This window comes from Maylandia zebra, linkage group LG23 (genome assembly GCF_041146795.1).
Source record: "Maylandia zebra isolate NMK-2024a linkage group LG23, Mzebra_GT3a, whole genome shotgun sequence".
Classification (NCBI taxonomy): Eukaryota; Metazoa; Chordata; class Actinopteri; order Cichliformes; family Cichlidae; genus Maylandia; species Maylandia zebra.
Window position 1 is genome coordinate 47,442,157 of NC_135188.1, and position 27,180 is coordinate 47,469,336.

Below are 27,180 nucleotides of genomic sequence, written 5' to 3' on the forward strand. Positions count from 1 at the left end.
TAATTTCTTTTTCCATGGTTAGTGGAGTAAGAAATGAGTTGCTAGGAACTCATTCATAAGCTCAAGAATAAACTAGCGGCACTCAGCGGTACCCTCAGCCTTGTACTACGGGGTGGCTGTAGCTCAGAACGTAGAGCGGGTCAGCTACTAATTGGAAAGTTGGTAGTTGTCTAGTCTGCATGCAAAGCATCCTTGGGCCAGATACTAACCCCAAGTTATTCTTCAATTCATCCATCAAATTATGAATGTGTGTGAATGTTAGATAGAAAGCAGGTATGTAGAAAAAAATATACGAGGTCTTGAATAACCCGATCTTATCTTAAAGACCTCATAGTACAGTATCACTCCAATAGAGCACTTCACCCTCAGGATATTGTGAGACATGGTGTCAAACGCCGCACTAAGATCCCGAAGGATGAGGATGGATAGAAGACCAGAATCAGCTGCCATCAGAAGGTCATTGGTAATCCTTAGCAGAGCAGTTTCTGTGCTATGATTGGGGCGGAAACCAGATTGAAATTGTTCATAGAGTAAGAATAACGAGTACTATAACCAACTTACCACCTCAAATTGTTATTTTTTATTCTATTCTAACTAAATTTCTGTTTACTGCAGCCCACCTGCAGTAAAGACACCACCACCACCTGCACCTTCACAGCCTACACTTCGGCAATCACTGCAACAGAGTGTGCATTGCTGCCCAATCAGAAAACTAGCTGATAGATGTATCCTGGTGTAGATTAATAACAGGGAGACGTGTATCTGATAAAGTTATTGCTATTAATATGATGCAGATGAGAAGCTGATTAAGTTTAATCAAGGTAGTCAGCATAAATTATCATTAAATTACAGAAAGGACCCTGCAGTGCATTTGGTTCACATTTTCTTTTCATCATTACTCATATACACTATTGATATTAGTGTACATGAGTAGGACTAAGCTTTTACAGGAAAGAATGTGATAGTTCTAACATGAATGAATGATTGAGTTTAAATTAAATAAGTAAATCTTACAAGAACACAGAGTGGGAAACAAAAAGCATCACCATGAACATAATGGCACAGTGGAGGAGTTTTCACTCAGAATTTTCTAACATGCTATTTTGCATTATAAAAGTCTGTTTTTATTGTTCGCTGTGGGGGAAAATGTGGCGAATGAGAGTGTGAATCTCATTAAAATATTACTCCACAGCAAATAAACTTCCAGGACTCAAAAATAAACCCAGCTGCATAAGCTGTAGGATATTTGTTTCCTATTAACACGTTACTAATTTCCTTAAAGCACTACAAAATACTGAGGAATGCAAGGGTTTTTATTGATAAAAGGTGTGTATGATACCTACCAATTTTCTTTCATCTTGCCAGGCCTGAACTTTTTGATTGGAGCTCTGTGGAGAAGAAGACCTCGGCAGTCGACCGACTGGAACATGCCTTCAGTAAGGCAGAGCAACACCTGGGGATAGAGAGGCTACTGGACCCTGAGGGTAACTACATGCTCACCTATTACCTTACTGTCAAGGGAAACTTTGTTGACAGGTTTTGCACAATAATACGAGGAATGCCTCCTAACAAATACTTTCATCACAAAATGTGTTATCATCTGTGGCATCCATCATTGCCCAATTTACGCCGTCTTGAAACCAGTTTAAACTTTCTGGATACATGCTCAATCGTCCAGGTGAGAAAACCCCAAAATGTTGATTTTGTTGATCTAGACAACAGTGGGAGAAACATTTTATCACTCTTCAGTCTGAAGAAGTCACCAAATGATACTGTCCCTCCTTGACTGTCTAAAGAGATTCTCCATACTGTAGGGCCTTCTGTTCACATGCAGTCGTTCAACCTCTGCTTAAAAACATCTCTGGATCACAGTTCTCACTAGCTACAGGCCTATCTAAGCTAAGCTTCCTTTTCTTTCTAAATTTCTGGAGATCATTTCAATCAGCGAATGGCCTTTTTGGAAGAGAATACCACTCTAGAGGTTTCAAGTCTGGTTTCAGAATCTTACACACCACTGAAACATCTCATTTAAGAGTTTTTAACCACATGTTTTTAGCTATCGACTCTGGTGACTGTGTTGTTTTTATACTTTGCGATTTAAACGATGGGTTTGACACAATCGATCATGAAGTTTTACTGGATCAAACCTTCTGTGCTAGCCTTTGAAGCCTCTGCTCCTTTCTCGTGTGGAGTTCCACAGGGCTCAGTTTTAGGCTCCCTCCTCTTTTCTTCTACCAGCTCCAACTTGGTTCCACAGTAAGAACGTATTGTATTTCATTACACTGTTACGTGGACGATACCAAGATTTTTGTCCCTCCTAAAAGTAATGAAGCGTTTTCTTCTAGACTGCTGCTCAGGTGTCTTGGAGACATAATGGCTCTTAATGTTTTCAATTTTAATGAGGAAAAAACAGAAGTGATGGTGTTTGGGCGTACAACTCGGACCCTTTTTGTCGAGCTGTGTTCCTTTGTTCAGTACATCAAGCCGACTATTGCAAACCTCTGGGTTGAGGTGGACGCTGAAATTTGACAGTCAAATCAGGGCAGTGGCAAAATTGAGCCTTTTCCAGTTGAGGCACTTGGCCAGCATAAAGCTTTCTCAGCAGCACTTTGAGACAGTAATCCACACCTTTGTTACTCTCTGCTGGATTACTGTAATACACTTTATGTAGAGGTTATTGGCTCCTCAATCACTACAGTTGGTACAGGACAGAGCCTCAGATCTTTTCACATGCAGAAATTTGAGTATGTTTCTCCCATTTTAGCCTCACTCCACTGGCTGCCCATGAATTAAGTTTTAAATTATTTTATTTGCTTTTAATGCCCTTAATCATCTCGCCCCACCCTATCGCTCTGAGATGCTACAACCGTCCTTTTATCTCAGGTCAGTTGATCAGCTGCTCCTCAAACTAAGCATAAGCTAAGAGGAGACGTGTCTTCACTGTTACAGCTCCTAAAATATGAATGATTTGCCTTTACACCTCAGACAAGCCTCTTCTCTGTCTGTTTTTAAATCTCTTCTTAAATCTCTTTTCCTCGGCCTTTGACATCATGTGGGATGTTTATTTAATTTAATTGATTTTTTATTTTATTTTGTTTTATAGTATGGCACTTGTTCTTGTTCTGTGGCTTTTTGATTCCTATCTGTTTGTACATATTTATTATTCATCAGTTAGGTCCATTGATGTTGTTTTTAAAGTGCTTTACAAATAAAGCTGGAATGGTCTGGTCTGGTAAAGTTAGAGAGAATAAAGCCTGGGTCAAAGATTATTCCAAAAATGTGATCATTAGTGAGTTTGCTTATTAAAACAGTCGCTGTCATTATCTCTTCTGAGGCAGAAAGTAATCAATCGAGATATCTTAAAGTGTTCCAGATAAGAGAATAAACTATAGAGAAGATCACAAAGAGTTTCACTGTCTTTGTGCCTCTAGAGAAATCACATGACAAGGTGTCAAGAGAGGCTCCGTGGTACTGCATAGGGACAGCAGGGGTGGCAGAGGACATGTATGAGGGCAGGAACAGTATTGAGAAGGCATGGGAATTGATAAGAATTGATAAGAATTTAGCAGTCCATGGAATGGAAATCACTGATTAGTGATTTCCATTCCATTATAAAAATCACTAATCAGTTAGATTCCTTATTGATTCTTGTTGTGTTTGCATTGGCTCCACTTTAAAAATGATGCCACTGCAAAGAAATTCATGTAAACCAACTGCATGCTGTGAGTCAAGTGTTTTTGCATATTAGAGGTATCTCCCTTCTTTGTGATCAGCGTTGTGGTCGTTACTCACAAAAAGTAATTATTACACATATTACAAAGAACACTCTTTTCCTCAAAGTAATGCAGTACACTACATAATTACTCCAAGGAGAAAGTAATTCATTATATTACTTGTTACATTACTTTCATGTTACTCTGTAAAGTATCTGAAACACACTGTGTCATAATTACTGTTTAATAACGTAAACCTGAGGCCCCACACACCAACACAAATCCATATTCTAATGAGGACACGTGTTAACTTTCTCTTAGTATTTAGGTAATCACACAAAAAATAGCACAAAGAAACTTCAGAGCGATTCTGTTCTACTTTGTCGTCATCAGTTTGTTACCTGTTGAAGTTCAGCGTCTGCCTGCGGGGGTTAGCATTCCCTCAGCTTTCATTCTGGGTTCTTGGCTAGCTTAGCATTATAGGATATTGTCTGTGCAGATGCTTACAAAGAGCCAAAGTGCTAACAGCAAAATGCAGCTATTTCCAGTGTAACTGGAACCAATAAGCGGGATCGATAGATAAGCAGACTAAGAATTCCAAGAATTGGATCACTGGAACTGGTTCTTATAGAGAACAATTTTCTTGATTCCTACCTCTAGTAATGGGGGTACAGACAGGAGGAAAAAAGGATCTCAAAGGAGGCTCATGTATGTAGCAGAGGAGGACATGCAGAGTGTTGCTGTGACAGAAGAGGGTGAAATGGCGGCAGATGATCTGGTGTGGCGACTCCTAAAGGGAGCAGGTAGAAGATGATGATTGACGGTCTGTAGATTATAATCCCTAACAGGGTAAAATTAACATTTGAGACATTTGTGTTATTGGTGATTGTTAGTATGAAATACCCAATCATACTCAATGGCTCAATCATACTAGAGTAAAGATAGGATAGAACTTCTCTAAATATAAGTCAATATGAGTTTCTGTGTATGTAGATAGCAACACATTTACAAAAGATGGATTTGTATTTATTACCAGTTTATCACAGTTACCATGAAATCACAAATAGATTGAATGGAAGTCAACTTGAGACTAGTCAACTGCAAACTAATAGCTCACCAATAGCAAATGCACGATACAGAGTACCTTTTAAACATTTTGTTCATAATTTTTATCGATAGAATTTCGAGACAAAACCAAGTGGCAGAAGGCTCCCACATTTGGTGGCCTCAGAATCTCATCTCTGTTTTGTTTTTTTGTTTTTTTGGATAATGTGGTATATAGCTGGGTGTGCAGCGACGTGTCTGAAGCCGTGGTCCTCAGGCAGAAAAGGTGCCCACTCCGGGTCCAAGCCCCAAATTGAGGAGCTGAAGTATCTTGTTTATGAGTGAGGGAAGAAGGTAGACTGACAGACGAATTGGGGATGTAGCTGCAGTGAAGCAGTTGCTGCACTGGTCCAGTGAGTAATAGGTGAGCATAAAAGCAAAGCTGCCCATTTACCCCTACTCTCACCTATGATCACAAACTTTGATAATCACTGAAAGAATGAGATTGTGGATACAAGCTTTGGAAATGAGCTTTCTCCAAAGGGTAGGGTACCTCCACATCATCATAGTGATTCAGGCATCTGACAAGAATGCCTCCTGGATGAGGTTTTCCTGACATGTTTTATCTGGAGGAGGCCCCAGGGTAAATGTGGGGATGGATGGATGAATAGACTTAGTAAATATAATCAACAGCTTTTTACCCCTCAGCTGTAAAAGGTCGTTGTGGTTTTAACATCTCCCTCTCTGGCAGGTGGGCGGAGTGGACACCCAAGTTTGTGATAACTCAAGAATGAGGCGTGTAAGCAATGTTCCCTCTAATTTTTCATGTGTCTGAGCGAGCACACAAAACCCCTGAGCTTATTAAAATAATCCAATTACAGCATTTATGTTAGACGACTTTTAATTAACTGCTTTAGCCCACTTACAATGAATATTTAAAATATCTTGTTCATGACCTGCAGCATGTTAACACTACTGGAAGTAAAAATAACTTCAACTCCAACTTTGAAAACACAACTTTCTTTTTTTATATTTTTATAAAGCTCTGACTGTATGATGAGTCTGTGGTCTGGGAGAGAGTCTGTAACTCTGTCTGCAAATACAGTAAATAATGACCAATGTTGGGCAATTAATTATTTTGTTACTTCTTCAAAAAAGTAACTGAGTTATGCAAACAACAAAGTATTTGCAGCTGTTTACCTAAAAATGCAGCCAAGGTGTTTTTTAAACAAACATTTCAAACTATTTACAGAACAATCAGCTGTTCTGCATCAAATCTGATGCCACACAAATTATTTGTGTCGTTCCAAAAATAATTTGTGTCCACTATGAGATGAAGGAGAACAACAGCCTGATACCTGCAGGCCTGACAGCAGCAGATGTGTCACTGCTGTAACACCTGTAACACTCAGCAGTCGCCTCATTGTTCTGACACACACAACTACACACTAACTACAAACTAACTACACACTGACTACACACTGACTACACACTAACTACACACTGACTACACACTGACTACACACTAACTACACACTAACTACACACTAACTACACACTGACTACACGCTGACTACACGCTAACTACACACTGACTACACACTAACTACACGCTGACTACACACTAACTACACACTAACTACACGCTAACTACACACTGACTACACACTAACTACACACTAACTACACACTGACTACACACTGACTACACACTGACTACACACTAACTACACACTAACTACACACTAACTACACACTGACTACACACTAACTACACACTAACTACACACTCACTACACACTAACTACACGCTGACTACACACTAACTACACACTGACTACACACTAACTACACACTGACTACACACTGACTACACACTAACTACACACTGACTACACACTAACTACACACTGACTACACACTGACTACACACTGACTACACACTAACTACACGCTGACTACACACTGACTACACACTGACTACACACTGACTACGCACTAACTACACACTGACTACACACTGACTACACACTGACTACACACTGACTACACACTGACTACACACTAACTACACACTCACTACACACTAACTACACGCTGACTACACACTAACTACGCACTAACTACACACTGACTACGCACTGACTACACACTGACTACACACTGACTACACACTAACTACACACTAACTACACACTCACTACACACTAACTACACGCTGACTACACGCTGACTACACACTAACTACACGCTAACTACACACTGACTACACACTGACTACGCACTAACTACACACTGACTACACACTGACTACACACTGACTACACACTGACTACACACTCACTACACACTAACTACACGCTGACTACACACTAACTACACACTGACTACACACTGACTACACACTGACTACACACTAACTACACACTGACTACACACTGACCACACACTGACTACACACTGACTACACACTGACTACACACTAACTACACACTGACTACACACTGACTACACGCTGACTACACGCTGACTACACACTGACTACACACTGACTACGCACTAACTACACACTGACTACACACTAACTACACACTAACTACACACTAACTACACACTGACTACACACTAACTACACACTGACTACACACTGACTACACACTCACTACACACTAACTACACACTGACTACACACTGACTACACACTGACTACACGCTGACTACACACTGACTACACACTGACTACACACTGACTACACACTAACTACACACTGACTACACACTGACTACACACTGACTACACACTAACTACACACTGACTACACACTGACTACACACTGACTACACACTCACTACACACTAACTACACACTGACTACACACTAACTACACACTGACTACACACTGACTACACACTGACTACACACTGACTACACACCGACTACACACTAACTACACACTGACTACACACTGACCACACACTAACTACACACTGACTACACACTGACTACACACTGACCACACACTAACTACACACTGACTACACACTGACTACACACTGACTACACACTAACTACACACTGACTACACACTGACCACACACTAACTACACACTGACTACACACTGACTACACACTGACTACACACTAACTACACACTAACTACACACTGACTACACACTGACTACACACTGACTACACACTCACTACACACTAACTACACACTGACTACACACTAACTACACACTGACTACACACTGACTACACACTGACTACACACTGACTACACACCGACTACACACTAACTACACACTGACTACACACTGACCACACACTAACTACACACTGACTACACACTGACTACACACTGACCACACACTAACTACACACTGACTACACACTGACTACACACTGACTACACACTGACTACACAAGATTTGTGCTAAACGTCTCAAATCTCTCACATCTCAAAGACGCCGTCCCTCCTAAAACTTCCCCCTCCCTAAACAACTAAAGGCCATGTTGCCATATCGTTTTTTGATTGATACCATATGTGCATCTATGAAGACTCTTGGATGAGTTTGAAGCACAGTGACCTTGGCCTCAAGGTCAGAGTTCAGAGGTCAAATTTGTGAAAATCTTGTAGATGCGATAACTCTTGAACAAGGCAAAAGAAAAGTGAGTGGACTTCCAGTCCTTAGACAGTCCATTTAATGTACAGTTTCTGTTTTTGAGGAGTATGCTACCAGCTTCTGAGGTGTCAACAGTCAGCTCACTCAGTGGTGATCAAGAGGCACATTATGAACACTACTGCAGAGTATGTGATGTGACTAGCTTTTATTGGCACTGAAAAGGTTTCTTGTCAGTATCATAGAAAATGTTTTCTTTGGTTTAATATTTACTCAAAGGAATTTCAAAAGCCCTTGAACTTCCTTGTTGTGCATATAAAGCACACTGTTGTGATTTTAAAAAGGCACTAAAAGAATTCAACTTTAATCACTGTAGTTTATACGTTGCTGATAATTTTGAGAGCTGTATTTATATGATGAAGACCTTCATAGGGCGTTTATCCTGCATATAACCCTGTTCTTGATTTCATTAGTACTTTTTTCCTTTTTCTCCTCCCACTGTTTGTCTTGTCTTTTGTGTATTTCTCTCACCGGTGTTTCTCTCTAATTCCTCTTTCTTTTCATTTGTTTTGCACTGTTGTCTTTGTTCTCTTCTTCAGCTGGCCATTAAAGCACATCCAGCTGCAGCAATGCAGCTCAGGTCGGAAACTTTATCTCTTGGAAGCCATATTTTCCAAAAAACACTAGCAAACTGTGGAATACTGGTTAGATGTAGTTCCCACAAACTGTTTTCAGATTTTTTCTGAACATTTCATTCAGGACTCAGCAAAGTCCCGAACTAAATGAAAGGATTTGTTAGGAATAAATATTAGTCTCTGAAAATATTTCATCAAATATTTTTTCAGGAATAAATTGAAGAATTGTTTAAATACACACTAATGACAGTTTCATAATGCGAGGTTACTGAGACAGATTTAATTACCTCAAGGCATAGAGACACACATACATTACGCTTATACACACCTGAAAAGTACAGTATACACTGACACAAACTCCCACAATACCTCATAAAAATGCATACATATGTAGCAGAGCCGTGGTAAAATGATTAAAGTGGAGATCACAGATTGGACTTACAGAGTCTAAACCACTGAGGGATGTATACACACACTTGCAGATGGTGGCATTATTTATGGAACTGTTTATTCTTCTCAGAGAAACAATAACACCATAAGATTTCTCTGTGATAAATCAGTATTCCACAGCCAAATGTGTGACTCATACTCTAACTTTATTTCTCTCACAAATTGCAATGACACACATCATTCCTGGCAAGCTTGCCGCACAGACTATTTCCTCTTGGTCCTGTTCATTATTCTTAGCTGTGAGCTAACTGCACTCCACACATCATTCTATTAACATCACCACAGCAATCAGTTCATTAGCACTCCATCGTCATCCGTCTTTCTTTTTTCTTGCTCCTCTCCTACTACTGTGCCATCTTTGTATCTTATATGGGATTCACTCATTTGCCCCACAGCAATTGCTCTCTTTTAATTATTTATTTTGTTTATTTGTTTGTTTTTTGTTGTTCATTTTTGGGGGGTGGGGGACATCTTTATTAGCTAGTGCAGTGAAAATGAGACACGAAAGCAAGAAGAGAGAATGAAAAGATGTAGCAATGGCCCCTGGGTAGTAGTTGAACCTGGGGCTACATCCACACTAGCCCAGATAGATTTGAAAATGGCCGAAGTCTGTGTTTTTGCTGCCCACACTGTGAGCACCGTTGTGAAATGTATGAGTTTTCGAGAGCATTATGAAAACGCTGCGTTTTCCATGAGCAAAAACGCCGTCTCAGTGTGGACGGGAGAGGAAAGAATGTTAAAATTAAAGAAAATTAGTGTGGACATAGCCTGGGTTACTGGATTTAGCTTTGTGGCATGTCGACGCCTTTGAGCTAAACATCACTTAAACATCACTTATGACCTCAATCATCCAGGTCATCGTAGTCTTAAGAGCCTGGAAAGAAAAGCATCTGGTTTGAAAGAGGAGTGAAAGAAGCATCTATGTCCACTGTGAATGACCATCTTTGAACAGAGGGCGGAGCTTACCACACCAACTGTCTGCCATCTATAATCCAGTTTTGAGATCCTTCCCAGACGCCTTAACGCCCACTCACATCCTGGGCCATTTGACCTCAGTAAATCACGTGATAGGGTGGGGCCAGGTTTCACAATGAGCTCACCCGAAGCCCTGGCTGATTGTGACCCACACCCAGTTTCACACCCTGGCTTGTGTGATTAGGTAGAGGATCAATAGGGGGTCCATGGTGAGGGTTTGAATGCCACACAGACACAATGGACACCAATGTTTATCGCTAATGAAAACATTATGGTGACAGGAGTGTCAGAACAGTGGACAGGTAGTTGGTGAACTCACTGAAGGGTCTTTCTTTTGATCTGTAGTTTTCATACCAGGCTCATCTTCCAGTGAAGATTCCTTCTGTGCCAAAATAATTATCTAATACAGTCGTATTTTAACACACGTGAATATAGTTTATTTTATATCTATAGTTTGGACATATCACCCTCGTCAGACAACTTTCGGTCTTGAAGAACTTTTTTTTCCAGAAACGTTTGCTCTATTGTCATATTAGGTGACATTTATCACAAGTGGCTCGTGATATTTAGGATAAACTTCACTCTTCTCACTCTTTTCAGATGTGGCAGTGGCTCACCCTGACAAGAAGAGTATCATCATGTATGTGACGTCACTCTTCCGGGTACTTCCGCAAAGTGTTTCTATGGAAGCCATCCAAGAGGTGGAGACGTTACCTCAGGCAGCCACAGCCAATATCACCCGTGTGACAACAGAGGAACACTATCAGATCCAGACCAAGCAGCGCTTCTCTGAGCAGGTTAAACACCAACACTTGTGAGACTAACTAAACCACAGACACGTTCTCATCCCAAAACGTAACATACCGACACTATGTGACAAATCGTCAGTATGTTACGCCTTTGGAAACACGAGAACTGTTGTAAACTTAGTTTACTTTCTCATCATGGTTTGCTTGGGAAAGCACTATCTGATACAGTTAAGGTTGTGGTTAAGGTTAGGGTTAGAGTTGGAAAACACAGGGAGCATCATCCAAAGTCCGGAACGTATCATAGGGACACGGAAGGTTACCTTTTGTGTTACTATGAGACGCCTCGGGACGTGGCAAATTGTTGGCATGTTACGCGTTGGGAAAGAGAATGCTCTGAAACCACGCATGTGGAACTCAGCAGCTATGCCCAAAAAGGCCATCAAGCAAACGAGAGTGTCTGCTCTGTGAGTGCATGATGCTGGTACCTCTGTGCACAAAGCTTCATTCTACTGGCTAGAATTACCTGACTTTTGACGAATATATGGATTAGCTCAGCGTCGTCGATAGTTTTTACGAGGGCGATTTTTTTATTTATTTGGCCATGAGTAAGTTTGCTAATAATGATGGAGCTAATAGAAGCGGTCAACAGAAAAAAAACAATAGTAGCGCTGTTTTAACAGCACCCTCTTTCATCTGCGAGCAAATGCCCCCTCCTCAGAGTGCGCCCAAATGCTTGTTGATGGAGCTGCAGGAGCTGCTGATAGCCTAGCATACTCAGCCGGATGGTTGACACGTACATGCTCTTGCAAGTCAGGCGTGTTTGAGTACTTTGCTCGCACTATACGTCTGCACAAGTGGCACACCGCTTTGGTTACATCCTTAGGTTTACCTCTTTCATCTGGTTTGAAGCCAAAGAAATCCCAAATTCCCGACTTTATATTTTTTTAGTGCTGTCAGCGTTAACGCGCCGTCATCATGACTAACAACTAACCCATCTAGAGCGCAGACTGAGTCAAAATCCCTGAAATGTCTCTGCCAACGCATTTCGTCAGATCGTCCAAATTTTGTTCCTTCTGCGCTCCAGATGGGTTGAAAGCGTTAAAAATTGTAATCAGAATCAGAAAGACTTTATTTATCTTTAACTTTAAATCGGATGGAAAGTTTGGTGGCCAGGATACGAGGCTGCAGAGTGTTGAACGCTGATGAGAAATCAGCAAACAGAAGTCTGGCAGAGTCAGGGAGCTCCAGATGTTTGTGGATGCAGTCCAAGATGAAGAGTTTTGCATCATCGACGCCTCTGCGTGCACGGTAAGCAAACTGGAGGGTCCATCAGGGGGTCAGTTGCTCTTACGATGTGCTGTTTTATGATCTTCTCCATGGCCTTCATCACCAGGGAGGTGAGGGCCACAGGACGAAGATCATTCAGAGACTTTGGGTTGTTTCTTTTGGGGATGAGGATGACTGTGGAGTGTTTCCACAGCTGGGGGACGGTGTGACTGTCAATTAAGTGTTGAAATAGAGTCCAGAACACACTTCCTAGTTGCCCTGCACAGTGCCTCACAACTCGACTGCTGATGTTGTCATGGCCGGGTGAGCTCCTCTCCCTGGTCCTCCTGAGGGCTCTCACCACGTCCTCAGTCCTGAAGGTGAGTGCAGAGCTGCCAGGTTTGAGTGAGGATCTGGACTCCTCAAGCTGGATGATGTTGTCCGTCTCAAACCTGGTGTAGAAAGCGAGGTCATCAGGGAGGGAGGAGGGGTTGCTCCCCTCCACCTGGATGGTTCTGGGGGTGGTGACCACAGTATTCACAGAGGCCATGGTTTTGAGGCCCTGCCAGGCTGAGTGGAGGTCCCCTGTGGTATACTCCAGTTTAGCAGTTTTTATGGCGCTCTTGACCTCCCTGTTGACCTCCTTTTTATCCAGAAGAAAATCCTCTTTTTTTTATTAAGGATTTCCTTGAGTTCCTTGGTGATGCAGGGTTTGTTGTTGGGGTAGATGGAGACTGTTTTTGAGGGGATAATGTTGTCAACACAGAAGGAGATGTATGATGTCACCGTGTTGACTTGTTCGCCGATGTCATCAGAGGTAGAAAGATGGCTGTCCCAGTCACTGGCTTCGAAACATCCTTGTAGGGTGAGGATACTTTCCTCTGTCCACTGCTTGATGTTTTTGGTGACCTTTTTAATCCTCTTGATGACTGGGGTGTAAGCAGGGGCCAGCAGGACGGTGTGACGGTCTGAGAGGGGGGAGGGCTATAAATGCATCTGGTACAGAGCCATAGCATTTATCTAGAGTCTTCCCCTGATGTGTGCTGCATGTAACATACTGTTGGTATTGTGATGACCGCGCTTAAGCCGCGTTAATGCTGACAGCGTTTTGTTTTTTGTTTTTGGAAACTAGTTCGTCCATGTTTGGACTTCTTCTGTTTTGTAAACGCGCAAATCAGTCCGTGTATGATTACGTTGCCCCGCCCATCAAAAAGTCTGTGCATGCGCGAATATATCGCCTATCGACGATTGTTGGACTGACGATTGCCGACTGGAAAATGTTTACATATGCCCAACCCTACTTAGAATAGGCAGTATGTGAATGTACAGGAGAGGAGGATGGGATATGCTTTGTACAAAACGTGACAATGAGCAACATGACATTTGTCTGATCTAAACTAGCGTCTGATAAAACAGTTAAGGTTGTTGCTAATATTTTGTGCAAATCATAACTATATGACACACTGTCCTGTAGCTGCTGGGTGCTAGGTATGCTACCTTTTTACCCCTCAACGCTGAAATCTTCTGAAAGTCTTGTGAATGTTATAACTCAAGAAGGAAGTCACCGAGGATTTTCAAATTGATAACATTGGTGCAGCTACTAAAATGTTCGATAACCTCAAGGTCAAGTCATAGTTGGGATTTTCACTATATCGGTAATTTGTGTTTTGATTTGTTTGAATTGTAAAAGCTATATACCTATTAGAAATAACAGGATGACCACCTGTCTAATATTGTAATGGTCTCTTTTGTGCTGCCAACCCAACCTTTGCCCATAGAGGCGTGGACTCCACTAGATCCCAAATGGTGTGCTGTGGTATCTGGCACTGACATGTTAGCAACAGATGCATAAGAAATGAAACATCTTCAAAAAAACAGTCCAGTCGCCGTCTTTTAAAGATCCTTAATCTTCGAGAATAATTACTCGCAAGAGAGTGAATCTGCTGCAGCATGCATGTGTGATGACTTCTTTGTCTATGTGCCTCTTAAGCGCTACACAGACGGGTTGCGGACTTTAGATGTAAGGAATTTAATTCCAAGAGTGGCAATGAATATATAATGGCAGCTGTTCCCGGCTTAATGCTGTGATGGTGTTGAGGTTTTATGATTTCTGGAAGTTGTGCAGATACTCAGCTGTATATGCTTACTTGGTGTTCAAAGCTACTTCTTCACCTGTGCTGTTCGTTGCTATGTTGTTGCCACATTATCCATACTCTGCAGTACTGCACATTATACAGCTGAATGAGTGTGGTTATATTTGCATAGTAGCCTATATTATCAGCTCTGAAACAGAATTCTTAAACCCAGGTACAAAATATACTTCTAAATATTAACATGGCCATCCCACCTTCTCAAAGTGGGCTTGTAAAATTCACAACAGAACCATTTGTGTATACTAGAACTGAAGGAGATGAAGAAACTGAGATCCTTCAGTGTTGTCTGAATAGCTTTTAATCAGCACTGTATGAGAATGTAATGTAATAAGTGCAGAATTAAACAAAGAAGTTTGGATAACTCTGAAAGTCAGATCTATGTTGAACCTGTTAGCACTGCTACTCCTGTTGCAGCAATGACACACACAAAAGTAAACAGGAAATGATGCGGTGTGAAACATTGAGGGTGAATAACCAAACTTGCAAAACTTAAATAAACTTTAAGTTTATAAACTTAATAAATAATAGTAATAAATATTACTTAAATACTAGAAACTAGAAAGATAATTCATTAAAAATTATGCTACTTCATTATTTATCATTTTGAAATAACTCATTACTTAAGTGTATTATTAAACAATTAGATAATTGATTAAATATGTAATTAATAAAAATGGAAAATGCATGCATAATTTGTTGTGCATTAATTTGTGTTCTTGTAGATTCATGAAGTGTGAAATTTACGGTTTACATTATAAGTACACATCATGTATGCTCAAAATATGTAAATGTGCTCTTACATTTTTATGAGCACTGAGGTCTCTCAGCAGATCTCTCTTAAAAACATCATAAATGTATATATACCTCACCGATCATCAAACAATTACAGTTTTTCTTTTCCTTTTTAATTACTTCTAGATTAAATATAGATTATTTGATCCCGAAAGGTTGATTCTGTTCATCTGGACGTTTTCAGTGGGAGAAACGTTTCGTCACTCATGCAGGTGACGTCTTCAGTCTCAGCTGACTGCAGGTTTCACCGGCCTTATAAACAGTACATTTGCACAATGAGTGAAACCAGCCCACTGAATGAACAATGGGCTGGGAGGTCAGTTCATTTCATTGTTGCGTATGTATATTGGAGGCGTGGTGGTACAATGGCTAGCACTGTCTTTTCACAAGAAGAAGGTCCTGGCTTCAAATCCACTCTGAGGCCATTCTGTGTGGCGTTTCCATATTCACCTTATGTTTGTTCACCTTAAGTTGACCATAGGTGTGAATGTGAGAGTAAATGGTTGCTCGTCTCCCTGTGTGCCCTATGACAGATTAGCAACCTGTCCAGGATGTATCCTGCCTCTCGTCCTGTGAAGCAGGAATGAGCTCTAGCACCCCCATCCTACTGAATAGGACAACTGGAATAAAATGGATAGATGGATATCTAGATTGCAGTCTCAGAGGCAGCATGGCAAGCAGATGTTGTTTTGCTCACTAATTTCCTCCTGCTTGTTCTGTGTAATTCCTGGGAACTGCTGTCCATGCTGGAGGATGCGGTCACAGCATCACCCAAAATATATTTCATTCTTTCAGTTGTTACCTGAATGAAAAGGAAACTCTGAATTAAGACAGAATCTTTGAAGAAAGAAAAATAAATATCAGTCAGAAACAAGATCAGCTGGCTCTGATGTTTCAGGCTACATTAAGCTGAGATCAGTGGAATCCTATTGCATGCATATTGCAATTCAGTTCAGTTCAATTCAGTTTTATTTATCAACAGTGGCTTCAAGGCGCTTTATATTGTAAGGTAGACCCTACAATAATGGAGTGATCTTCCCGGAATAACTGCTGGTCATATTAATATCTCACTGTTTATTCAAAATAAGCACTGACACTGTTTCAAATTATGAGTGTTCCCTAACCCTAACTGCAGTTCAGGAGGAAGGCTTAAGTTGAGGAGGAAGAGGATGAGCTGAAGATGAGAAGGTGAGAGTAGTGCTGGAGGAGGCAGATGATGAAGATGAAAAAGCAAAAACTAGAAACAGATAATGAAAAATTTTCAAATGGTCAAATATGGTTTGAAATACATATTTGTGATTTAAAAAATTCAACCAGTGTGCATTTAATCGATTCAGAGAAAGCGTGGCAGAAAGTGCTATAGTCCAAAATCAAGCTCTTTGGCATCAACCTGACCTGTTGTGTTTGATGGAAGAGACATGCTGTATGACCTGATGTGTGACTGTTTGGAGCTGTTTCTCTGCTAAGGGCGACTTCACTGCATTAAGGGGCCAATGGCCTGAGCCATGCAGTGTGAAATTGGCGACAAGAACCAGCATCACAGTGACCCAAAACACACTACCAAGGCAACAAAGGTGTGGCTAAAGAAGAAGCACATCAATTAAGTAGTCTAAGCCAGTCTTTAGACCTCATAGGAAATCTCTGGAGGAAGCTGAAGCTTTGAGTTGTCAAGCAGCAGCCAAAAAAGACCTAAAGAATTTAAAGAAATCCTTCTTTAGATGTGTGCAAACCTGGTGACCAGGGTTTCTCCATTGAGTACTAAATCACATCTTGTTGAAGGATCAAATCCTTATACAAATACTACTGTCACTCAGTGACGTGCAAATCAGTGTATAACTTTCATTTAATTCTCTCTCTCTCTCTATTAAAATGGAACTAACACAATCTGCAGTGGAGCAGATAAGTCAAATAATAATCCCCTCCACTGTGTGTGAATAATATCTGCACTTCATGATCCTTATTTGCCTTCTATGCAAATTACATAAATTCTGTTAAAATCTCCCCATCCAGGTTACTAACATAAGACACGGGAATATTTCAGCATCTTTCTAGAAATCATGATCTAATGTTGGCACTTCATATTATGATTGGCCAGCTGTACTAAGGTGAGAAAAGCTCTAGTTACATTACTCTATTTTTATAGGTTGTATGACTATTTTTTGTTTCCCACATTTGTGTGAAAATTGATCAAGAGCATGACAACCATGTCCCTGGACAGCAAACATGTTGAGGGGAACTATAAGCAGTTTTGATTACCATAAACCAGCCCTTTGCTTAGGCCACGCCTCTGTTTAGCTGTACTGTCTGAAACAGCCGATTACAAAAAACAGTTATTTCTGGGAAAATCCACAAACAGTTCTCTGGCAATGTGATTACTGACAAAGTGCCTTAAAAAATAAAATCACTTAAAATAGGTTGTTTTACAAAGTTAGCAATAGCTCTTAAAGAAAAAGCACCATCGTATTATTATTATTCATTATATTATTCATCCATTTTCTACTGCTTAGCTGGGTTAGGGTTACATATGGATAGGATTACATATAATCTCTCCAACGTGTCCTCCCAATAAACCATGCCTGAAACACCTAACTTAGGATGCATCCAGAAAGCACCCGAGTCAAATTCAATTCAATTCAGTTTAGGGCGATTGTGGCTCAAGAGTTGGGTGGTCACCTTGTAATCGGAAGGTTGCCGGTTCGAGCCCCGGCTTGGACAGTCTTGGTCGTTGTGTCCTTGGGCAAGACACTTCACCCGTTGCCTACTGGTGGTGGTCAGAGGGCCCGGTGGCGCCAGTGTCCGGCAGCCTCGCCTCTGTCAGTGTGCCCCAGGGTGGCTGTGGCTACAATGTAGCTTGCCATCACCAGTGTGTGGATGATTGGATGACTGGTTGTGTAAAGCACTTTGGGGTCCTTAGGGACGAGTAAAGCGCTATATAAATACAGGCCGTTTAGTTCAGTTTTATTTATATAGTGCCAAATCACAACAATAGTTGCCTGAAGGCGCTTTATATTGTACGATAAAGACTCTACAATAATACAAGAACAACAGAGAAAACCCCAACAATCACATGACCCCCTATAAGCAAGCTCTTTGGCGTAGGTTGGAAGGAAATCTCCCATCTTCAGCCTCTGCTCCCATTACAGGATTGGGGAGACACTCAAGTTATTCCTTCTGCCACTTGACTCCATCCACAGGCCGTGCTACACTGAAAACAGCAGAGCACCGTCTTCCCCCTCTTCAGTTGTCTGAGCTTGCTTTGAGGTCAACTCAAAGTCTTGTTCCAGGGTCTCACCAAAATCCTTGGAATTCAATCAAAGCTCTGCCGAGGTGGGAAATGAAGTTCTCACGGGCTGGGGCTCTGGTAGATATTCCCAGCGTAACCTCACTATATGTTTGGGTATGCCAGGTCTGTCCAGCATCTTCCCCTGCCACCTGATCCAACTAACCAGCAGATGGTGATCGGTTGACAGATCAGCTCCTCCAAGACGTTTGGCTGCAGATCTGATGACATGATTACAAAATCAATCATGGATTGTGACCTAGGGTCTCCTACTGCCATGTGCAGTGATAAAGACCCTACTTCTTGAACATGGTGTTCGTTATGGCCATCTCTCACCTATAGCAAGTCCAGAGTGGAAGAGAGTCCAAGCCCTCTTCACAGGAAATTGTTTCCAGAGCCTGAGCTTCATGTTGAGGTGAGCCTGATTATATTTAGTCCATATCTCCCAACCTCACACACCAGCTCTGACTCCTTCCCCACCAGGAGTTCCACGTACCACAAGCCAGATTCAGGAACCAGGGATTGGTAGAACCTGGAACTCTGCCTCTGGCCACAGCCCGATCCACTCCGGTAATCCTGTCCCAGGCAGGCTACACTGGACTGTTTTTTTTTTTTAAAGTTGTGCCTTGATTTTTCTGTGAGATTTTGAATTCAGCGCTGAATGAGTTATTATTACTCCCATATGCTAGTGTGCAAAGCAAAGCTATACGAGGCGCAAGGTGGCACAAGTCATTGCTGGACACCATGAAGATTGTTGACGGTTATTTATTGATGTTTTTTAAAAACTGCTGTTTGGTTAAGTTTGGGCGTGGTTAGTTTCAGGGAAAGCTCGTGGCTTGTGTGACGAGATCTTTGTTTTTACACCCGGGGAAAGAAGAACATGACACTAACACAGTAATCTGTAGTGAACCTCCAGGTCTATTACATGCTGTAGAGTGATAATAGCCTGATTAATTAAATTCAGTTTTATGTATGGCAGGAGTTAGTAACAGCGGTTTTCCCATGGTGCTTAAACATTACAGAATCGACATGCATTTATACAAATGACAAGCAAGAGTTACCTTATACCTTGGTTGCTTTACAGAGCTCGCCTGTGGGATTTTGCCCAGTCTGAAGCACAATTACAGTAGTAATAACAACTGTTAATAGCTATTTAATGTGCTAATAACATTCAATAGTGGCTGAATGTGAATACTTCTTTCAGGGCTGCACATTTTCACTAACTTGGTAAAGCAATTATTTAATTTAGCTTTTGGATCTTTCGCTTTCCTTTTTGCATTCTTTTGCCTCTTCCTCTCTTCCTCTCTTGCCTCTGTCTTTTCCTTTCTGTCTGTCCTCTCTCAGATTACAGTGAATGTGGCTCAGGGGCGAGTGCAGAGCCCCTCCCCTCAGCCTCGCTATAAAAGCTATGCCTACACCCAGGCTGCATATGTCCAGTCGCCCGAGCAAAAGAGGAGGCGTTTTACTGATCAGGTCCGTGTCTCACACTAACACTTGATGCCACTTCCCCATCTGTCTCTGCATGTGTGGTTTTTGTTCTGTCTGCTCCCCAGAACGTGTCCCTTTCTTAAAAATGCTCTTTGTTTTTGTGATGTTTTAAAAATGCATTAAACATGTGAATTTTAGTTTTGAAATTTTAACCCGAAGAAAAACTTGAAGTGTACAGTTTTGCGGTGTGTTTACATCATCACGTTTTCAATGCAAATCACGATTTGAAATGCATTGACTTTTCTAATCAGTGTTAATTTCAATCATTTATAAATCAAGTCATAAGCTATGCTAACTGTGTGTTTGTGTCTTCACTTTAAATCAGTAGTGATACAGCTCGCAGTTCTTTGTCAGCGTGCTGTAGATGAAAGCGGTTGACTTTACTTAACTTTGAAAATGTTGGCAGTCAAGAGGAATATATACAAAACAAGAGAAAGGCGCACAATAGAGAACAAGTTGTAAGGTTCTTAGAAGTAGTGCAAAGTAAAAGGATTAGATTTGAATGGAGTCCCTGTGTGGGCGGCCAGAGTGATGGGGGTTACTCAGACCATGGCTTAGAGTGGTGAGGTGGGTGAGCAGGGGTCTGGTGTGGTGGATCGTTTGTTAACAGGGAGAAGGGCGAGAAGAAGAAGCTGGTTGAGAGTCTGGAGGTGTGGGACCTGATTCACCTGAGGCGCTGACCACAGGGCAGTGGGTCAAACGGGTGGTGGGGTGCAAGGGGTCACCTGTGATGGCCCATTCTAGTCCAGGTTATTTTTCCTCAGGACATGGAGGACGTGCAGTCGCTGCTGGGCGTTCTTTACCTGGGTGTTGGTGTTGTGGGTCCAGGTGAGATCAGCAGAGGTGTTTGGTGGCCAGAAACTGAAGGTGGAGACAGATTCCACCCACTCTGCATTTATAATCAGAGGGGAACGGACCTGTCTGTGCCTCCTGAAGTCGGTCTGTCTCTCGTCTCCATCGTATAAGGCAGGGGTGGTCTCAAACCGAGCAAACAAAGTGTTGAGCTCTGCTACTTTGATGCTGCTGTTGGGGGTTGGAGGATTGGCCTTTTTGGACACCTGATGGGGGTTGTTGTAGGTGAGGAGGCCCTCTACCCACCTGCTGTAGGCCTCCTTAGCTTGTTTGATGCCCAGGTTGGCTCAGGCAGTGCTGTACAGAGAACTGTGCCTCAGCCTCAGGGACAGGGGGTGGACGAGAAGCAGAGAGAGGTGGTCAGATTGTCCTGGGTGGGGGAGGTGTGTTGCTTTGTAGGCCTGCTCGATGTTACTGTACACATGGACCAGTGTCCTATCCCCCCGGTAAGACACCTCAGTTTCAAACATGCCTTATTAAAGTCCCCAGCAACAGTATAGATGACCTCTGGGCGCTCTCTCTGCTGTTTACTGATAATAAGTTGAAGGCACTTGAGTGCTAAGATAACGTTAGCATAGGGTGGGGCGGGTGGGGGGTGTAAACAATGGTAACTGTAACTGTAAATGGTAATGGTAACTGTGGCTAATGTTAGGTTGTGAGGTAGGACCTGTAGGACCAGTTTGGTACCTCCTCTGAAGCATCTGGGATTTTTGGATGGAGCCAGGATTCGGTTACAATCAGTAGACAACACTCCCGGACGGTTGTAGTAAATCTCTGATTGAAGCTCCTCCGTTTTGTTTGTGAGGGATCTGGCGTTGGTCAGGACGATGGATAGTTGTTTTCACGACAGAGCACAGACTAAGCACAAGGATAAATTACTTATTTGATCTTTCAGCACTCTTGAAGCTTTTATTAGAACAAGCTTGTACTTGGTTTAAAAAATCATCTGAGTGTCAAGTCAAACCCATGTGGATGGAGTTAAGCTATATGTAGCAATTTTCTCATAAATCGTTTAATTCAATGGCTCAACAATACTTGCAGATATTCAGTATTCTTGACACATCTGCTTAACTTGCAGATAAGTAGATGTGTCATGCTGACATACCTACTTAAACTGTTCTATTCAATAATATTTGGAAAGTCAAGGGGAGCTATTTGATTAAATGAGCACATGCTGCTCCTCTTGCTGTAGTGTAAGAACTAAAGGCCCATAAGTGCACAAGTAGAATGAAATCATGTTTTTTGGCGTACAAGTATAAAAATAAAAAAGGCTGGTTCGTTGTTGTATAGAGTTTCGTCTTTATCTTTGGTTGTTACAACAATTCAGAGACTTTGCTGATGCAGCTTTTTTGAACATTAGACAGAGTCAGCTAAACCGAATCAAACCCACGACTGAACTCAGAAATAGACGTCTAAAGCCTCCTCTTCTTATTGTTTTCATCTTGTGTGAAAATAAATCAATTGTCACATGAGCTTTACATCTAGTAGGTGAACCTACAAGCATATTTATTGTGAGGTGACATCAAGAGGCTGTTCAAGCTATCAACAACTATAATTTTATAGACAATAGAAAACGCAATTTTTCTACTGACGTTTTTGCATCTTGAGAAAAAGAAAAACAAAGCTACAAAACATTTCATACTGATTTTGACAGTTCAATCTTTAACCCAACTGTGAGTATTTGATCTTTTTTCACCCCCTTTTGTTGTTTTTGGGGATGGACTAATAATAAATGTAAAACTTAAAATATGAAGCAGTTTCTAAACATAGTTCCAAAGTATGTTACAGAACACAAAAAAGTAAAAACAGCTAAAGCAACGATAATTAAAAACAGAAAAGAAAGAAAACTTGGGCAAACAGTGTATAACTATCATAGGTAGGATCAACCAATATAAGAAATTTATCAATTAGTTAATAATAGAAAATAAAAAAGTCAGAAACGAGATTGTGTAGGGTTTACTACAGAAGAGGATTAGGCCCACTAGAAAAAGAAAGTGGGCCCAGAATTCCTCTTCCGTAGCGTACCCTTACACCCTTACACCCTTACACCCTTACACCCTTACACCCTTACACCCTTACACTTTTACCCTACACTCCTTTTATTTGTTTATGTTAGATAGGCTAAACATTTATGCGTCTACCGTCACACAGATCTGAACAAAATAGACATTAAGAGACGGCAGCATTGACTGTGGTTGGCAGTTATTGAATCATCTTATGACCTTATTACCAGAGAGAAGAATGAAGTGAGAGAAACAGCACTGAGATGAGATAAAAAGAGAGAATTATTGGTGTCTAGATCAGAAGTGAGCGCACAGAGAGAGATAAGGGGAGAGAGAGGACGAGTTAAGTTTGGAGAAAGTTTAAAACTGCTTGTCATCATCATCATCATTAATATCTGACACTCAGAGGCTTCTCCTTATCTCTCTTTATCGCCTCTGTTTCCCACATTTCTTTCACATGTTGCCTTTAATATTTTCTACTCGTCCCGATCCCTCCCTGCTCACCCCTCTGATTTTTGACATTCTGCTTGTTTTATCATCTCTGTCTGTCCTCTTTTCACCTCGACTTCTTAACCCTGGTGCCCTCCATTCTTCTGTTTCTCCTCACGTCATCTCCACCATCGGACTCTGTCTCTGCCTGTTATCTCTAACCTGTTGCTGCCTTGTTTAGTTGCTGGATCCCAGCCAAGAGGAGCTGCAGCAGCGTCTCAGTCCTCTGCCTGCAGGAACCACCAGCCTGGAAAGCTACCAGGCTGCACTGGAGGAGGTAAGACAATGTGGTGATGATAAAGGACTCATATCTACTTTATAAAACATTTAATGTACAGAAGCAAATATTGTGTGTGCGTGGGTGTGTCTGTGTGTGAGTCACCACCTTCCTGCATGCGACATCTCTCAGTGTATAAGAAACGTGTGGTTTCTTCGATGGCACACTGTCGCCGGGCAGTGCATTTTAAATGCAGACTGTTCCTACAAACATTTGTGGAAGAATGAGTTGCTTTCAGGAAATCAGTGACTTTCATTGCGGTACCATGATAGGATGCCACCTGTTCTCTACTAAATTTTCCAGTGGATGCTGAGGTACATAGTCCAGAGAGGTCGCCAACTTTCTGCACAGTTGATTGCTACAGATCTCCATACTTCATGTGGCTTTCAGATTAGCTAAAGAATAGTGCGTAGAGATCTTTACGGAGCTGTATTCAAGCATTATATCACCAAGCCCAATGCAAAGTGTCAGATGGAGTAGTATAAAGCACGGTGGACAGTGGAAACGTGTTTTCTGGAGTGACAAATCCTACTTCTCTGTATTGCAATCCAACACATGAGACAGATGAGGTTTGGTGGATGCCAGGAGAACGGTTCTTGTCTAACTGCATCGTGCCAAGTTTGGTGGGAGATTATGGACTCGGCGCCCTATTTTCAGTGAAAGACACTGTGGACAGTTTCATGCTCTCAACTTTGTGGCAAGGATTTCCTGTTCCAACATGACTGCTCACCAGTGCACAAAGCAAGGTCCATAAAGACATGTGCCAGTGAGTGTAGAAGAACTTGTATGTACAGAGTTCTGATTTCAACCCAATAGTGCAGATAGATCAATCGGACAAATGATGTTTAAAAATGAGGTTTTCGGGCAGGAGGAAAAGAGGAAGACCCGAGAGAAAGTTCATGCATGTAGTGAAAGAGTAAATGCAGAGGGTTGGTGTGATGGAAGAAGATGATCTGATATAGCAACCCCTAGAGGGAGAAAATGAAAGATAAAGAAGAAGAAAAAAACTTTATTTTAGAAAAAAAAAGAAAGTATGCTATTGTTATGTTAATTAAATGTAACTTTTAAGGTCTTGACATGGCTTCTGTCCGCTGAAGATGGTCTCCAGGGCCAGGCTCCTATCTCCAACCATGTGGAGGAGGTTAAGGAGCAGTTTCACACACACGAGGTAGGACTAGTGAAATCCTACTGGATTGTGGTTTTTAAATTAAATAAAGGTATTGTATTATTTTTTAAGATTCAACACTTATTTTCAGGATTCCCACAGCTGACCAGTGAATTTTTTAGAGTTAATAGAATTTTAAATTCTTTTGTCAGAATAGTTTAGGGTGACCAAAAAATAGGACACGGTCATGAAGAGCTTTAATAATACTGTTTGTTTAAAGAAAACTTTGGCATATTTAAACAACACCTTCTCTGTGCTGTTAGTGAATGGTGAAATAGAAAACATGTCATATGGGCATTTGAATAGTTTATATAGTTTAGGACACTAGACAAACTAAAGTACAGCTGGTAATAAAATGTTTGCACTGTCTTACGTTTCTAAAGGGATTTTATGTTTTCACACATTTGCGTACAGCTGGATCTTTGGAACTGTATAATTAAAGGTGAAATGCCCAAATAACACTGAGCTATTATTCCATGTGCACAGGATTAGAAAACTTTTTTCTTTTAAAGGACTCTCATATTTGTGTCACAGCAGCTGAAAATGTATTGATTATCACTGATCCTCTATATTTTCCGATGTCATCAATCCATAGAATATCCAATAGCTAAAAAAATAATTTTACAGTTTCACAAAATAAGATGTGAAGGGGGACGTTAAAAATCTACGGTATCAACGTCACATTTTGCCTGTGAAATGTGATCAAAGAGCAGAAATATGAAAAGGGTTTAAGCCACAGTCAGAATAAACAGTTGCAGTTACGTCAGTTAAATCTGTGAGATATGGATATCTTACTGTAATAAAACTTTATGCATGGAAAAGTTTTTAGATCTGTTGTTTGTAAGCATTTTATATCTGGTATGGAAACAGCTGGTCTCCTGCAGTAGCTGTTTGCAATGGGCAGCTGTTTTTAGCTTTAACTGTAAGTGATGCATTAACTGTACTGAATGGGAGCTTCTAGGACTTTGATGCACTCGCTTACTCTGACCATTCTGCCTTCTGATATCCTGGAAGGATCACATTGCAGTTAAGTGTTCAATAAAAATAGATGAAGCAGTAGGTGCCATAGTAATATGAGGTACCCCCTCACCTTTGTAGGATTAAAAAATAGTTGAATTACTGTGAATATGCATGTGCAATTCTTCCATCTGTTTCTTTAATAACAGGGGTATATGGTGGAGCTGACAACACACCAGAGCAGTGTAGGACGAGTCCTCCGGGCCGGTGCTGCCCTGCTGGGGGAAGGAAACCTGAGTGAAGAGGAGGATTCTGAAGTCAGAGAGCAAATGAACCTTCTCAACTCCCGGTGGGAGCACCTAAGAGTCGCTAGCATGGAGCGACAGAGCAGGTACATACATTAAACAAGCATCAGTACAATTAACAATATTAAAACTCACATCTATCTTATTGATCTTGTTTTGACAGAAGCCTGGTCATGTGATATTTTGAAAGTATTTTCTTAGAAGATACATCTTTAAGTCATTTTCCATCAGTTAAAGTTAGTTAAAGCAACATGATGAGTAGTCTCCACTGAGACTATTTTTAATGGGTCTAAAAAGGTTTCTTGTTTGCATTGGTGATTATCAGAGATCGCATCAGTGAGAGCTTTGATAATCACCAATACAGTTTAACATTGATTGTGACTTTATGAAATTCTATTCACTTCTCAAAATCTTGCATCTTTGCTGAAAGCGGCTCGAAGACTGTAAAACCCTTTTCAGCACCACCAGTATTATCAGGCGTGATATACAGCTGTGATCAGAACTTTACACTCATCATGGACACGAATGTCAATCCCCAATGTAATTTCTTTGATTTTGTTCAGCTGTGTTTTCCAGGGTGGAATCATTGTAATGTGTACATATTTGGGTGCACAAGTTTTCTTTATTTATCTTTATTTTCTGTAATCCACACAGGGTTAAAATTAGTATGCAGGTTCAAATATATGCATAGACTGCCACTAATATTTGGCCAAACATGCCTTAGCAAGGTGCACTTAATGATTGTCATCGAGAGGCTTCTGGCATAATTGTGTCTGTATATTTGTGGACACTTCTTAAAAATAGATTTAATTTAAACTGGTTAGTTTCTTGGCCGGGATCAGGCTTTTAAGCATACTCCACAATTTTTTCAGTAGGGTTGAGGTCAGGGCTTTGAGAAGAACATTCCAGAAGCTTAATTTTCCTTTTCAAAAACAATTCTGATGTGTATTTGGCATCATCGTC

At 41.1% G+C, this 27,180-nt stretch overlaps 1 protein-coding gene across 6 annotated transcripts in view; it reads left to right on the top strand.

Annotated features, from left to right (window-relative positions):
* dmd (dystrophin) overlaps positions 1-27,180 on the top strand; it is a 300,586-nt gene that overhangs the window by 98,609 nt on the left and 174,797 nt on the right. For 5 of the 6 annotated variants that reach the window (XM_076880080.1, XM_076880082.1, XM_076880079.1 and 2 more), the window contains 6 exons: positions 1,366-1,484; positions 11,042-11,238; positions 20,026-20,154; positions 23,695-23,790; positions 24,860-24,958; positions 26,122-26,303. In XM_076880080.1, the coding sequence (XP_076736195.1) occupies positions 1,366-1,484; positions 11,042-11,238; positions 20,026-20,154; positions 23,695-23,790; positions 24,860-24,958; positions 26,122-26,303 (822 nt within the window). The remainder of the gene's footprint in view (positions 1-1,365; positions 1,485-11,041; positions 11,239-20,025; positions 20,155-23,694; positions 23,791-24,859; positions 24,959-26,121; positions 26,304-27,180) is intronic. The other variant, XM_076880083.1, reaches the window with a different exon arrangement.